This window comes from Gymnoscopelus braueri (genome assembly GCF_963280865.1).
Source record: "Gymnoscopelus braueri genome assembly, chromosome: 17".
Classification (NCBI taxonomy): domain Eukaryota; kingdom Metazoa; phylum Chordata; class Actinopteri; order Myctophiformes; family Myctophidae; genus Gymnoscopelus; species Gymnoscopelus braueri.
In genome coordinates this window covers 48,116,999-48,130,057 of record NC_137617.1, presented here as the reverse complement: position 1 = coordinate 48,130,057, position 13,059 = coordinate 48,116,999, and the positions used below count along the sequence as shown (strand labels likewise).

Below are 13,059 nucleotides of genomic sequence, written 5' to 3'. Positions count from 1 at the left end.
TACCTTACAGGTTTGAAGCACCACATTTGGGCACCAAATTTGGGTGCCCAAATGCGGAAGTCCTGAGCACTGAGCAGGCGCACTAGGGTTTCAAACGGTAGACGCTTGCGCAGTGGCGTTTTAAATGCGGAAGTATTGCAATCCCAGATATTACCACCAGATGACAGCCGCTTCACTGTTGTACCGTGGCTCTGGGGGCTTGGGTAAAAACCAAGGGGCCAGCCAGACATATTTACAATGAGGCCGATACGGAAGAGAGACAGTTCATATGAATGGCCTGTATGGCGCTGTTTTACCCCTGCAGGCGTCAGAAGGAATATTCTCTCATTGTAAGCGGAGGGGTTTTTGACGAACTTTAGACTTGATTTTCTTACCTTAATAAAAATCATAATGTCATAAATACTATATGCTTCCAGTCGCTAGTTTAAAGTCTCCTTTCAATCATCATGATATGCGTTTTGCTAAACTATGGTCCCATTTATTCTAAAATTGACGATAAAGTAGGCTATGCTCCAGGAGGGGCGGGATGATTTGATTGACAACCTACACAACCAATAGCATTCATTCCCCACCCCCACTCTTGATTGACAAGCTACCCAACCAATAGCATTCATTCCCCACCCCCACTCTTGATTGACAAGCTACCGAACCAATAGTATTCTTTGGGGGTTGTTTTCCGGTTCCTTGGTCACATGTCTGGTCTCAAGCAATAGCGTTTGAGTTCCGACGTGCCCAGTGGTATATATTAAAGATGGCGGATCGCACGTTACTGAACAATCGGCTTCATTTACGGTCTGTAGAAACCAATGGGTGACGTCACCGTTCCCTTTTTCCATATTTTTGGTAAAAACCCATGTGTGTGCTCCTTCCTCCAACATGGTCCAGGTGCACACGGACCCCTCCTTCCCCGTGGAGCCCACCGTAACGGCCGAGGCTCCTCCCGCTCCTCCCACCACCTCCTCCTCGCCCGCCGTCTCCTCCACGGACGACGGTCCTCCCACCGGGCGGCCCCCGCCCCTGCCCTCGCCGCCCGCCCCCTTGCTGCCCCCCGGGGGTCCGGAGCTGCGCTCCTACAGGCACATGGAGGCCATGTACATCTCTCTGGTGGCGGTGCTGGGCGGTCTGTGTCTGGTGCTGACCGTGGTGCTGCTCTACGTCACCTTCTGCACCAGCAGGGGGCCCATCCTGCGGCCCCCCAAGTTCTCCCAGCAGGGCCTGCAGGTTAGTGGTGGAAAGTTACTTAAAAAAGATAATTTCGCCCTAGGCATTTTCTTACCGTTATTTGAGGTTGTTAACTCATCATACACTACCCTTCCTCTTTGCCTGGCCTACTTGTTGTTAACTAGTTGTACGAACTATTGTTTTATTGTTGTATTGTTTTATTGGATCTTGTTTAGTCGATACAATTATTTGTTTTAGCTCTTGCTCATTTGATTTAGCTATTTGTCTCATCTGTTTAAGAAAGTAGGTAGCTGATATATATATTGCACTTTTACCTTAGCGCTAGGTATACTCTTGGTTGCTTGTTTTTGCAGTAAATGCACTTAAGACTTCTGGTGATTAGTAGTTTCGTTCCCTACCTATGTTGAATGCACTTATTGTAAGTCGCTTTGGATAAAAGCGTCTATGAGCTATGGCATGAGAAAAAATACGTTTACATTTTCCAAAGCAAGTGTCAAAACATAATACAAAAGTGTATAGTAAAGTATGAGAGGATACACTGACTAACTGTAGGCAGCTCTAGGCAGTAGACCGCTGCTGCCCCTAGTGGCACAGAGTGGAAATAAGTGGAAATAGCACATGTCCTGCGTGACATGCATGAGATGCCAGAAAAAAAACGACAAAGTCAATAGGCAATGACTGTAAATGACTGTAATGTAATGTCATGTAATCATAAGAGTGGTCCAGGACCCCCAGTTCATAACGAGCGATGTTCTCCATTTCGGGGACCCCCCCCCACCTCCCTACAGCAGCTCAGAAGGGGAGTCTTTGGTGCTTGGCTAAATCCGCTTATTTCTGTCGTTTGAAATCTCGTCTCGCGATACTTCCACCCGCCGCTCTCCAGACCGGCGGGTGGAAGTATCGCGAGACGAACGTGATTTCAGTAAAACAGATTTGTAAACAGTAATGGCGGCGCCCTATAACAATGCACTGACATCAGATACACGACAGATATATACGAAAAATAAGAAAAAACTATTTCCGAGCGACAGAAATAAGCGGATCAATCCGTAAACGCATCTACAAATGTCTTCTAAACAGTTTTCTGAAAAACTTATGTTGCTATAATATCAGTGGTTCTCAAACACTTTCATGTCAAGGACCCCCCCAAAATGATACGTATTTATTTTGAGCCCCATCTCTAAATATTTTGTTCCAGGGACCCCCAGAAGCAAAGACTTGAGTTTAAAAATGTATATATATTCAAAGTTTTGCACAAATGTGTGTCAAAAATATCATGAGCTTGTATAATGATCTGCTATTTTTGAATAGCCAAAGCATAAAATAGCCGCGTTCTTCTTTTTCGATTGATCTAGTAATGAGTAGCGGGTAAAGGTTGTAGATTTGCTATTTTCATTATTTTCTTTTGAACGTTTTTGAGTGGTTTTTGAAGTTTTTTTTAACCTATAATGCTTATAATCGATTATCTTCCTAAATTAAAATTGACTAATGGGAGTGACAAGGACTGACAGATACAGAGACCTCCATATATGGGCATACAACGGACACAGGTACACAGACAGATACAGAGACCTCCATATATGGGCATACAACGGACACAGGTAGACAGACAGATACAGAGATCCCCATATATGGGCACAAAAGGGACAGACAGACAGACAGACAGGGTACAATGGGTACTTTGACAAAGCCCCAGACACTATGAGGTCGGATCGGCGACGTAGATGTGAGGGCCTGAAGCTCTTATCTAGTATATTCAAATTGGCTTAAAGGGATAGTTCACCCCCAAAATGACTTTTTTCCTATCGATTAGTCAATCAATCAATAATTTGATGACCGGCAGCGGTTCCGGTAGGAGACACAAATAGTCTCCTTTGTGTCTCCTACCGGAACCGCTGCCTACCGGTCCGCTGGTCACCTAATTATTGGCTTAGGAATGCAACAACAACAAAAAAAAATCGGGGACCGGCTGGTCGGTGGAACACGTCGTCACACTCATGTCACTCCGACTCAGCCATAACAATATAAGGCGTAGGAGCAGCTACTTCCAAATATGCAGACGGCCACTAACGTGCAGACAGACAATAACGTGCGTGTGGGTGAGGTCGGTGCTGCAGGTTTCGAAGCGCAAAGGGGATGCAGAATCAGAATCACAAAGGAGCCCATTGACTAGGCAAAAGGTTTGCAATTTTCCATCCTGCTCAAGAAGACGAATACCACTAAAAGCTGTGATGACACCACGAGGATCCCTAACCACCAGTCTAACCACAATGCTAGGAGCCTCTTTGGGAGGGCTCGTATTATGGCGGGTGTTTCGGACGCAGAGGAAGAAGCGGCCTCCCGTTCAGGAGGTAGCTCGACTTGTGTCGTGCCCCGTCAAAGATTATTATTTCGTGGAGTGTCAGTCTGCACAAATAGCAGTTCAACCTGTGTCTCCATCGAGTCCTATCAAAAAAGAAGTCAAGGCCTTGGAGTGTCAGCCTACGCGAACACTACGTTGCGTTGAAAAGGAGATCGAAGCTGTTCATTGTCAAACTGCGACTGCACAACTGTCCCCTTCTGTTCGACTGCCGTCTCCTGAGCAGCTGCTGCGGGTGAAGCCAGTGATGGTGCGCTCTGAAGAACAGTGGGAACAGCTGTGGCCCTCGCTGCGAAAGGAACTGTCACACTTCCCAGTCCTCGGCCTTGACTGTGAATGGGTTTCAGTAAATGACAGAATCTCCGAAGTCTCCCTGCTGCAGATTGCGACCTACTCGGGGCTTTGTGCACTGGTATGGCTGGTGTGCTTTCGTGGTGGCCAGCGGTCCTTCCCGCTCAGCCTGATTGAAGTGCTCCGCGACCCCCATATCCTGAAGGTTGGCGTGGGCCGCTACGAAGACGGGAAGCGTCTGACCCTGGACTACGGCGTGTCTTTGGGGTGCACGGTGGACCTGCGCTACCTCGCCTTGAGACTGAGGCAAGTTGCACGGAACAATGGCCTCGGTCTGCAGTCGCTGGCTGCAGACGTGTTGAATGTGTCTCTGGACAAATCCCTGAGGTTGCGATGCAGTGACCGGGAGGCTGACCGGCTGACCCCGGAGCGGATGGCATATGCAGCCAGAGATGCCCAGGTATCCATCGCCCTGTTCTTCCATCTCCTGGGCCTTGGTCCTGAAGCCAGCTCCCCGACAACCACTGGGAGAACCTACTCTGAGCTGGCTGCCCGCCTCCAGGGCCTGATGGACGTGCCCTTCAGACACCGGATGCTTTTAGACGGAGAGGAGGAAATCGCGGATGGAGAGAGGAGACGGAGACTCCGAAAAACCACAAGTTATAGCTCAGAGTCTGGAGATCGGCAAGTCCCAGACCCTCGTAAAAACAACAAGGGAAAGCCACGGGGTGTAGCCTATCCTTCCAGGAGATCTCCTCTGTATGGCAACGACACCTGCTTCCTTCATGCCCCAGACGGCCAGCCCCTGTGTACCTGTGACAAAACGAAAGCCACGTGGTACCTGTCCCAAGGAAAAGGAGAGCTCCAGAGTGAAGACCCTTTCATAGTACGGTTGCTATTGGAACCCTCAGGACGTCCTGATTCTCATCCTACTCCTTTCATTGAAATGGCCTCCATAGTGCGTCCGGGGTTGATCAGCACACGATTACTCCACTTGCCTCCAAACTTGCCACTGACTATTGTTCAGAGCTCTGGCTATTATTTAGGCTTCTTTCGCCCACCTTAATCAGTGATCAGACTCTCAGCTTGACTGATTCCCCTGATAGGCCAATCAGACCCTCAAAAGAATTAATAATATTAAATCATTTAAATAATAATTATTATTAATTTAGATTATATTATAAATTGTATTAAACTCTAATTGACCAATTGATTGGCAGGGCTTTGCATAACGTTTATGTTGGACTTCGCATGACGTGTGTGCAGAGCTATTGTGCATCTTCATCTCTTACATCTCTTACTACATTTTAGCCTCAGCACCACAACAAGAGGAGTAGCCCGGTTGCTTAAGACCAGATTTTTGAAAAAGGGGGACACGGCTGACAAAAGCGCAATTTTTTTTTTACGTGTTCTCCATCACCATAAGTTTCATTTTGGACGGGGAGCCAAGGAAGCCAAGGAATGCAATAAAACTATAGGGAATATCAATAAGTGACTAATTCAGCCAATATTAGATAATTTGGTAAATTCTGGCAATATATGTACACAATTATGCATGCTTCGTCTAGATTATGCACAACATCTCTGTGTGTGTGTGTGTGTGTGTGTGTGTGTGTGTGTGTGTGTGTGTGTGTGTGTGTGTGTGTGTGTGTGTGTGTGTGTGTGTGTGTGTGTGTTATTAAACTTTGACAGATCTGACTCTTGTTATTTCCTATTTTTCCTATCTATTTTGTAGTATCGTTCCTATTGTTTCCTGTCTGCCTAGTTACTGTTTACCTGCCTTGTCTCTCCTCCCTGTGATTATTAGTTATCTCCACCTGTGTCCTGTTAGTCCCTAGGGTGTGGGTGTGTCTGGATCTGGTTCCTGCCAGTGTGACCACCTGCATTCACTCACCTGCAATCATGCCTACAGTACTTAAGCCTCAGTCTCTCTCCAGTCTCTTGCCAGATTGCCTTGTGTTTACCCAAGCTCTCAAGCATTGTTCAAAATCATTTTTTTTGCCCTAACTGATCTCTGTTCTGTTTTCTATACTACGTTTTTGCCCAGCCCTTGCCGGTACCTCTGCCTTCTCTGACTGCCCCTTTGGTTTTCGACCCCTTGCCTTACACAGTTTAGATTTTTGCCTGCCCCTTGCCAATCTCGTCTCTTGCACACAATGGATTGGGCTTTGTAGATCTCCAAAAGAGTTGATGTGGTCTGGGATACTTACATCACCAGCAGCATAAAAGAGTCAACAAGGGAGAAGCGAGGCAAAGGGATACGACGGAAGGTGGCTGGTCAGAACAAGCTGCCGGGGAATTGGCCAGATTTCCTGCGTGATCCTATAAACAAGCAGGAACTCTTTACCTTTCTCTCTGGGAAGATTGCATCCACCGCCTGGCCAGAGGGCAAGCTGGTCTTCATCACATCTGGCATCACAGTGGTCGGCACAGACACCAGCCACTCCATGCTGCCATGTAACCACGAAGAGGCCGACACCAGGATATTGATTCACCTGCTTGATGCCCTGGAACATGGCTGTTCTACCTGCTTGATACGCACTGTGGATACGGATGTTGTCGTTATCCTCATCGGCAAGTTCCATGCCCTGCTCACCAAGTATCCAGCTGCAGACATCTCGGTTGCTTTTGGCACTGGCAAGAACTACACCTATGTTCATATAAACACCATCTGCCATGCTCTGAGCAAAGACAAGTCCACAGCACTTCCCATCTTCCACTGTTACACAGGCTGTGACACAACATCAGCATTCTGCGGGAAAGGAAAGAAGTCAGCATGGGTGGCATGGAAGTCCTACCCTGAGGTCACCCAGGCCTTCAACTACATGGCAGAAAATTCATACACTTCAGTGACCATAGATGCCCAACACTTTCAGCTTCTTGAGCGTTTCACAGTCATCATGTATGATAAGACAAGTGATTTGGAATCTGTCAATGAAGCACGGCGAGAGTTGTTCTGCCAGAAGAACAAAACGATGGAACACATTCCACCAACGCAAGATTCACTGTTGCAGCACGTGAAGCGAGTTGCCTACCAGTCTGGGATCTGGTCCACGTCTGAACTGGCCCAGCAGCCGACACCCAGTCCAGAAGGATGGGGATGGACATTGGATGACAACAACCAGGTCTGGCTTCCTGTGTGGAGCATTCTACCGATGGCGTCAAAAGCCTGCAATGAACTGGTCAAGTGCGGTTGTAAACGTGGTTGTGGTGCAAGGTGCTCATGCAAGAAGGCACGCTGGAATTGCACAGAGCTTTGCAGTTGTCAATGTGACAGATAATTTGAATGTCAATTCACTTCATGCTCCATTTTCTGTGTCTGACTGCTAACCGAGTTGAAAATTATGTAAATATGTTGCTAGAATGACCATATTTATTTGATCGTGGCACAAATAAACATCTAGTGGAATTCTCAACAGCTTTATTGCATTCCTTGACCCAGAAAATGTATATTTTGACACCAAGATTGACCTTCTAAGTGGCTTTGAAGCCGAGATATTGGCACTTATAGATATTACATGGTGGCCATCTTTGAAATCCAAGATGGCCGCCTTCTGCCATCTTGATGACGTGGCTCCCCGTCCAAAATGAAACTTATGGTGATGGAGAGCATGTAGAAAAAATGTGGCGCTTTTGTCAACCGTGTCCCCCTTTTTTTGTTAACAGCCCTGACTAGAGGAGAGGAGAGGGGAGGAGAGAAGGGGGAATAGAGAGGAGGAGAGGAGAGGGGGTAGGGGAGGAGAGGAGAGGAGAGGAGAGGAGAGGAGATGAGATGAGAGGAGAGGAGAGGAGAGGAGAGGAGGGGGAATAGAGAGGAGGAGAGGAGAGGGGGTAGGGGAGGAGAGGAGAGGAGAGTAGAGAGGCGGAGGAGAGGAGAGAAGGGAGGGGTGAGGGGAGGAGGAGAGGAGAGGGGGAGAGAAGGAGAGGAGAGGAGAGGAGAGGAGAGTAGAGAGGCGGAGGAGAGGAGAGAAGGGAGGGGTGAGGGGAGGAGGAGAGGAGAGGGGGAGAGAAGGAGAGGAGAGGAGAGGAAGGGGTGATGAGAGGAGAGGGGGGAGAGAAGGGAGGGGTGAGGGTAGGAGGGGGTGAGGAGAGGAGAGGAGAAGAGAAGAGGTGAGGAGGACCAGGAGAGGAGAGGAGACGAGAAAGTATTATTTATCCCTTAAAATATCAATAATCAATTATTTTCGATAATCAATTAAATCAATTGAATTCAATGAGCCGTTGTACCCTTACTGTACGTGCAGGTGCTGGGCGGTCTGGACAGTAAGAGCAGCTCTCTGTTTGAGCTGAAGACCATCTCCAGCCACTGCAACGGGCGCCAGAGCCGCCGCAGCCTGTCCCGCTCCATGTCCCGGTCCCGCTCCACGTCCGTCCCCAACCTGGAGGACCTGGGGGACGGCTTCCTGCAGATGGTCCTCGCCGGAGGAGGGGACGACGACCTGCTGTCCCCCAGCAGGACGCCGCCCCCCGCCCCCCCCGCTGCCCGTCGTGATACCGCCCCCGCCGCTCGACGCCGAGTTCGCCAACGGGTACGTATAGGCCTCTCTCTCTCTCTCTCTCTCTCTCTCTGTCTCTCGATTGAATACATCAGTTATTCTTTGGCATGTAACAATTTATCTTAAATCGATTAACCCATTAACTCTTTGACTGCGGACGACGCGATAACGCGTCAAGTGCTACTTTGTTCAGTTGGCCGTCGACGCGTTCGACGCGCTTGACGCTCGTTCATTGTTTAATCTCTGATTGCGCTATGCTTAATATTCAATGTTATTCTCGAGTTCCACTTACTTCACGGACATCTGCATCCGGTTCCATGACCTGGATTCCGTTTCCGGTTTTTGATTTTTTTTCCCCAGTCATTTTCGTCCAAAATAGGTAAATAAACGGGTTTTCACACGGTATAACGGACAAACGGACAGGTTCTCTTCTATAATCTATGGTCTGGGTGACGATCAGTCATCGCCGTCGTGTATCACATCGTATTTTTCGCCGATCAAAACAATCTGGGACGACGTCACATCCGTTTTCATGTTTTTCCTTGTCTAATCTATCAAGAAGGGTGAGAGAGACCCAACGACATGATCAAGCTGTCATGTGCTGCTCTCTAGTGGCGGATTTGTGCTGGGTCTTTAAATTATGTGTCCTTAAATTATTTTCATGAGAAAAATTAATAATATAAAAATAAAAAAACACGAAAATTGCTGGCACTGGGGGAGTACTTTATGAAAATACTCTGGCAGTCAAAGAGTTAAGACCTGAAACCGATTCTTTAATGTCTTCTAAATCCCAACAGTTTTCTGAAAATACGTATGTTTCTATATCAGTGGTGCTCAAACTTTTTCATGTCAAGGACCCCCAAAATGATATGTATTTGGCCGCCGACCCCCATTTCAAAATATTTTGTTCCAGGGACCCCCCCCCAAAGATTTGAGTTAAAAATGTTCACTTTAAAACAATATATATATTCAAAGATTTACACACATTTTTACGATTTTTCAAAAATAGCAGATCTACAAGCTCGTAGCTGGGCATGCTGTGCCGCGCTACGAGCTTGTAGATCTGCTATTTTTGAATACATTATATGTAAAATAATGTTTTTTTTTAAGCTCAAATCAAAAAGTGACACAGATGCGCATGACTGTGACCCATGATGTGGCCATTTCCTTTTTATTATTTTTTTTTTTGGGGGGGGGGGTATTTATTCCCTGTTACGTTGTTGCTGTCTTGCTTTGTTGTGCTGTTTAGGCTGCTCGTTGTTTTTGTTTGGGGGGGGGGGACTGCATGTTGTCTTTTGGTTCGTTTTGTGATGTGTAAAAAAAAAGAGAAAAAAAAGGGGTGACTTTACATGCAATGACTTTAGCCATATGCTATATAATTGTCCCCAATAAAAAGTATTAAAAAAAAGAAATCTTTAAAGGTAGAGTAAGTGATATTTTTTGGTTAAAACAAAAACAAAACAGTTAAAAGGTTAGAAGCGCTATATTCTCATAGTAATCATCGCTAAATAAACAGAAAACACATTTTCAGGTGGGTGACCAAATTTCAGCCAATCAGGAGAGAGTACACATGGAGACTCCTGTTACTGAACACTCTATAGCAATGAGTACTATCAGAATATACAGTAGAGCTATCTAACACTTATTCTAACAAAGGAAATCCCTTACCCTACGCCGTTAATTGCAATTAATCGTCGTCTTAACATTTCGTGTCGTTGACAGGCCCACCAACGGTCTGTCGTCGACGCTGCCCGCCGTGCTGAGGAAGATGAACGGCAACAGCTACGTGCTGCTGACGCAGGCGGACGGCGAGGGGGGGGAGGGCACGTCGCCGCTCTACCACTCCTTCACCGAGGAGCTCAACCGCATCCTGGAGAAGAGGAAGCACACGCAGCTGGACCCTCAGCCTGACGAGAGCTCCATCTAGACCCCACCCGCCCCCCCACCACACACCCCCCTGCTTCCCATTTCTCCCAATTAATGTATTTATATTTATTTAACCCACTCTCCCTCCCTCCCCCGCCATGATGACTACTGACCCCTAGTGGTGGGGAGGACTAGGCCGTATGCACCGCTGCTGTCATGTTTTAAATGAGAGCAGCTGTGAGTCACAACGTTCTAACCCTATAACCGTAACACGTTGCAGCCTTTTCTGTGACTCCCATGACTATAACGGTGTTATAACGGCCTTTTTTCACTTGACAAAACGGACAAAGAAATGTCACGGAAAACAAACATCGCCAAACGACTGGACTCCCAAATTCTACTCCTTAACATTTTAGACTCTTTAAGAGTCCCGTCCCGTTCCCCTCCCCGTTCCCCTAAAGGACAAAAGCAGTAACCGTCCTACCTCAGTGTTTTAGCCCAAAATGAGGAGAAGAAGAGGTCGGATCGGATGGGTCAGAAGAAGTCTCGCAAGGGTGCAATATGTGGGACACGGCCTGGAGACTGAAGTCGGCCCTACAGTGCATGAGCAACGAGATCTGGGTAGAGATCCTATATTTAGAGAGACTCTACAGAGTTTCACACAGATGCACTCAAAGTGTTGTTGTTGGTGCCAAACACCTAGATGTTAACAGCTCCTCCAAGAGCCGCGTTTCTGTAAAAAAAAAAAAAAAAGTGCCACAGATGGCTGGCCTGGGTACATCGTTAACATTTCTGACGTCTAATCTAAGCCGCCGCCCCCTCCCTTTGTCCTCGTGTAAATAGCAATAATAACAAACATCGACGCTTTGCAGCTGTCGGTGGCGCCGCGCCCGTTGCTATTGGAATATAATTGTAGCGAAATCACAAAACGGATTCTTCTTCCCTCGACGCCAGTGTTCCGTTGTTATAGCGGCTGGCGGAGTGGCAGAGGGAAAAGACGAGACGCGTTGAGGAGGCAGAGGCTCCAGACCCCATCAGCCTGGCATGGACGGAGTAATATCACTGCGTAGATCAAGGGTCTTCAAACAGGGGGTCCGGGACCCCTGGGGGGGTCCTCAGAGCTACTATAGGGGGGTCTGCCAAATCTTTGTGTGATAGGATTTAGTTTTTTTTTACATTAACCACTTGAACCCTAGGATTCCTTTTCTGAGGGGAACATTAGCCGAAAATAGCAGATCTACAAGCTCTCAACGCCTCGCGCTGCGAGGCGTTGAGAGCTTGTAGATCGGCTATTTTTGGCAAAGAGGCTAGAGGTGTAGAGGGGAAAAAGTGCAGTCTAAGTAAAGAAAAAACTTTAATCTGAAACACAATTTTATACAATATAGAGTAGGGGGTCCCTGCTTTATCTCTCTCTCAGCTAGGGGGTCCTTGCCCTGAAAACGTTGAAGACCCCTGGCGTAGATATTAGTCTGCAATGTCTGTGTGGAACCTGCATTTCCAAGGGGCGAATTAAAAAAAATGGCCTCTGGCGATAAACCCGCCCCCATATTTGCATACTGGGCCTTGATTGGGTCCCTCACGACTTCGGAGGGAGTGAAATCCAATCACAACTGAGCGGTGCCGGACCAAATCTGCCCGAGGGCGATTATTGCGATGGCAGATTGGTCTGGTTTCCAGGCTACGACTCCATAGCCCACTGACTCCATAAACCCACCGACTTGGTCCGATCGACTGCCATTGGCGGAGACCACAGAGGGGCGTGGCCAGCGGGGATCGACCGGCTGCTATCGGATCCACTGGACAGACTGGACGGTGCAGGAGGTGAGTGGCAGGTTGGGAATACAGAACAGATGGAACCAAATGGACTCGGTTGGGGTCCATTTGGTTCCATCTGTACACTCTCAGAGTTAAATGAACACTCAGGACTTTACCGTGTTGACAATCTGGGAACCCATCGCCAAATGAAAAGGAAAAACAGTGCCCTCTGCTGTTTTTTGCTCTCTCACTTGGCTCTGGGAGAGGGTATATGGTGGACCATACCACCGGGGTTTTGGTCTGCCTTCAGCCTTTCACTTCCGGTGGTGCGACTATGTTTTCATTCCCACTAACAATATTTCTACACGGAACACTAACACCACTTCTCCCAGAGAACATGGATCGTTTTGGTTATAAGCCCACTTGTTTCTATGATGAAAGAGCAAGTTAAAATGTGAATATCTTTCCGTGGTTTTGTCTGCTCCGAGGACGCTATTGTTAAATGAGTTTCGGTTTTGTTTTTAGTGGGAAGCAGAGCACAGACAGTAAATCCCGCCCACTACATTTGATTGGGTAAAGCACAGCCTGCTTCCTGATCTGAAGGCACGCCCACTTAGGTCAGTGCGTACACGTTAAGACGAACCCCCCCGACAGATTCAAGCGGAGAGCAGAATCTGTTCTTGAGAGATTACCGTGTTGATGACTCTTTCATTCAAAAACATGTTGTCTGTCAGACTGAAAACAAGCCATGTTTTAATAGAAGCTGCAGGCTTTCTATTACAGGAATATTGCTATAAGGGAAGCCATTGTTTGTGCGTTCATAAAAATCTAAATATTCATTTTTTAAATCTTGTTTGAAAAAAAAAAAACAATTATATGAAGATAGGTTGAAAATTGTCGTCATTTAATTAAATGTTAGATGTTAGTAATTGGCTTACATTGTGATTGGTGGTCGTAATGTAAGCCGTTTAAGAAAAGTCTTGCCATCAAAAACTACGTATTTTTGCCGAATTTTACAGGAAAAAAAAAAACGTTATCTCAAAAATATAAAAGACGGGTGTCAGTGACAAGCTGGTTACAGAGGACTTTCACACTCAGAAAACATGAAAA

The 13,059-nt window shown here is 47.1% G+C and overlaps 2 protein-coding genes and 1 pseudogene across 3 annotated transcripts in view; 2 read left to right on the top strand and 1 right to left on the bottom strand.

The window, feature by feature from the left end:
- LOC308104377 (semaphorin-4G-like) overlaps positions 1 to 10,255 on the top strand; it is a 71,776-nt pseudogene extending 61,521 nt beyond the window's left edge. The window contains exons 15-17 of the transcript in view: positions 886 to 1,221; positions 8,077 to 8,349; positions 10,051 to 10,255. The product of the transcript in view is annotated as a semaphorin-4G-like (transcript). The remainder of the gene's footprint in view (positions 1 to 885; positions 1,222 to 8,076; positions 8,350 to 10,050) is intronic.
- The window catches only part of LOC308105203 (uncharacterized protein), a gene marked incomplete at its 3' end in the record, with an annotated part of 438,556 nt that overhangs the window by 226,101 nt on the left and 199,396 nt on the right, over positions 1 to 13,059 (bottom strand). The window lies entirely within an intron of this gene.
- On the top strand, positions 3,453 to 4,898 carry LOC308104378 (exonuclease 3'-5' domain-containing protein 2-like; the record flags this gene model as incomplete). The annotated part of the gene is made up of 1 exon (XM_080454789.1): positions 3,453 to 4,898. One exon carries the CDS (start codon positions 3,453 to 3,455, stop codon positions 4,896 to 4,898), a length of 1,446 nt encoding a protein of 481 aa, XP_080310915.1.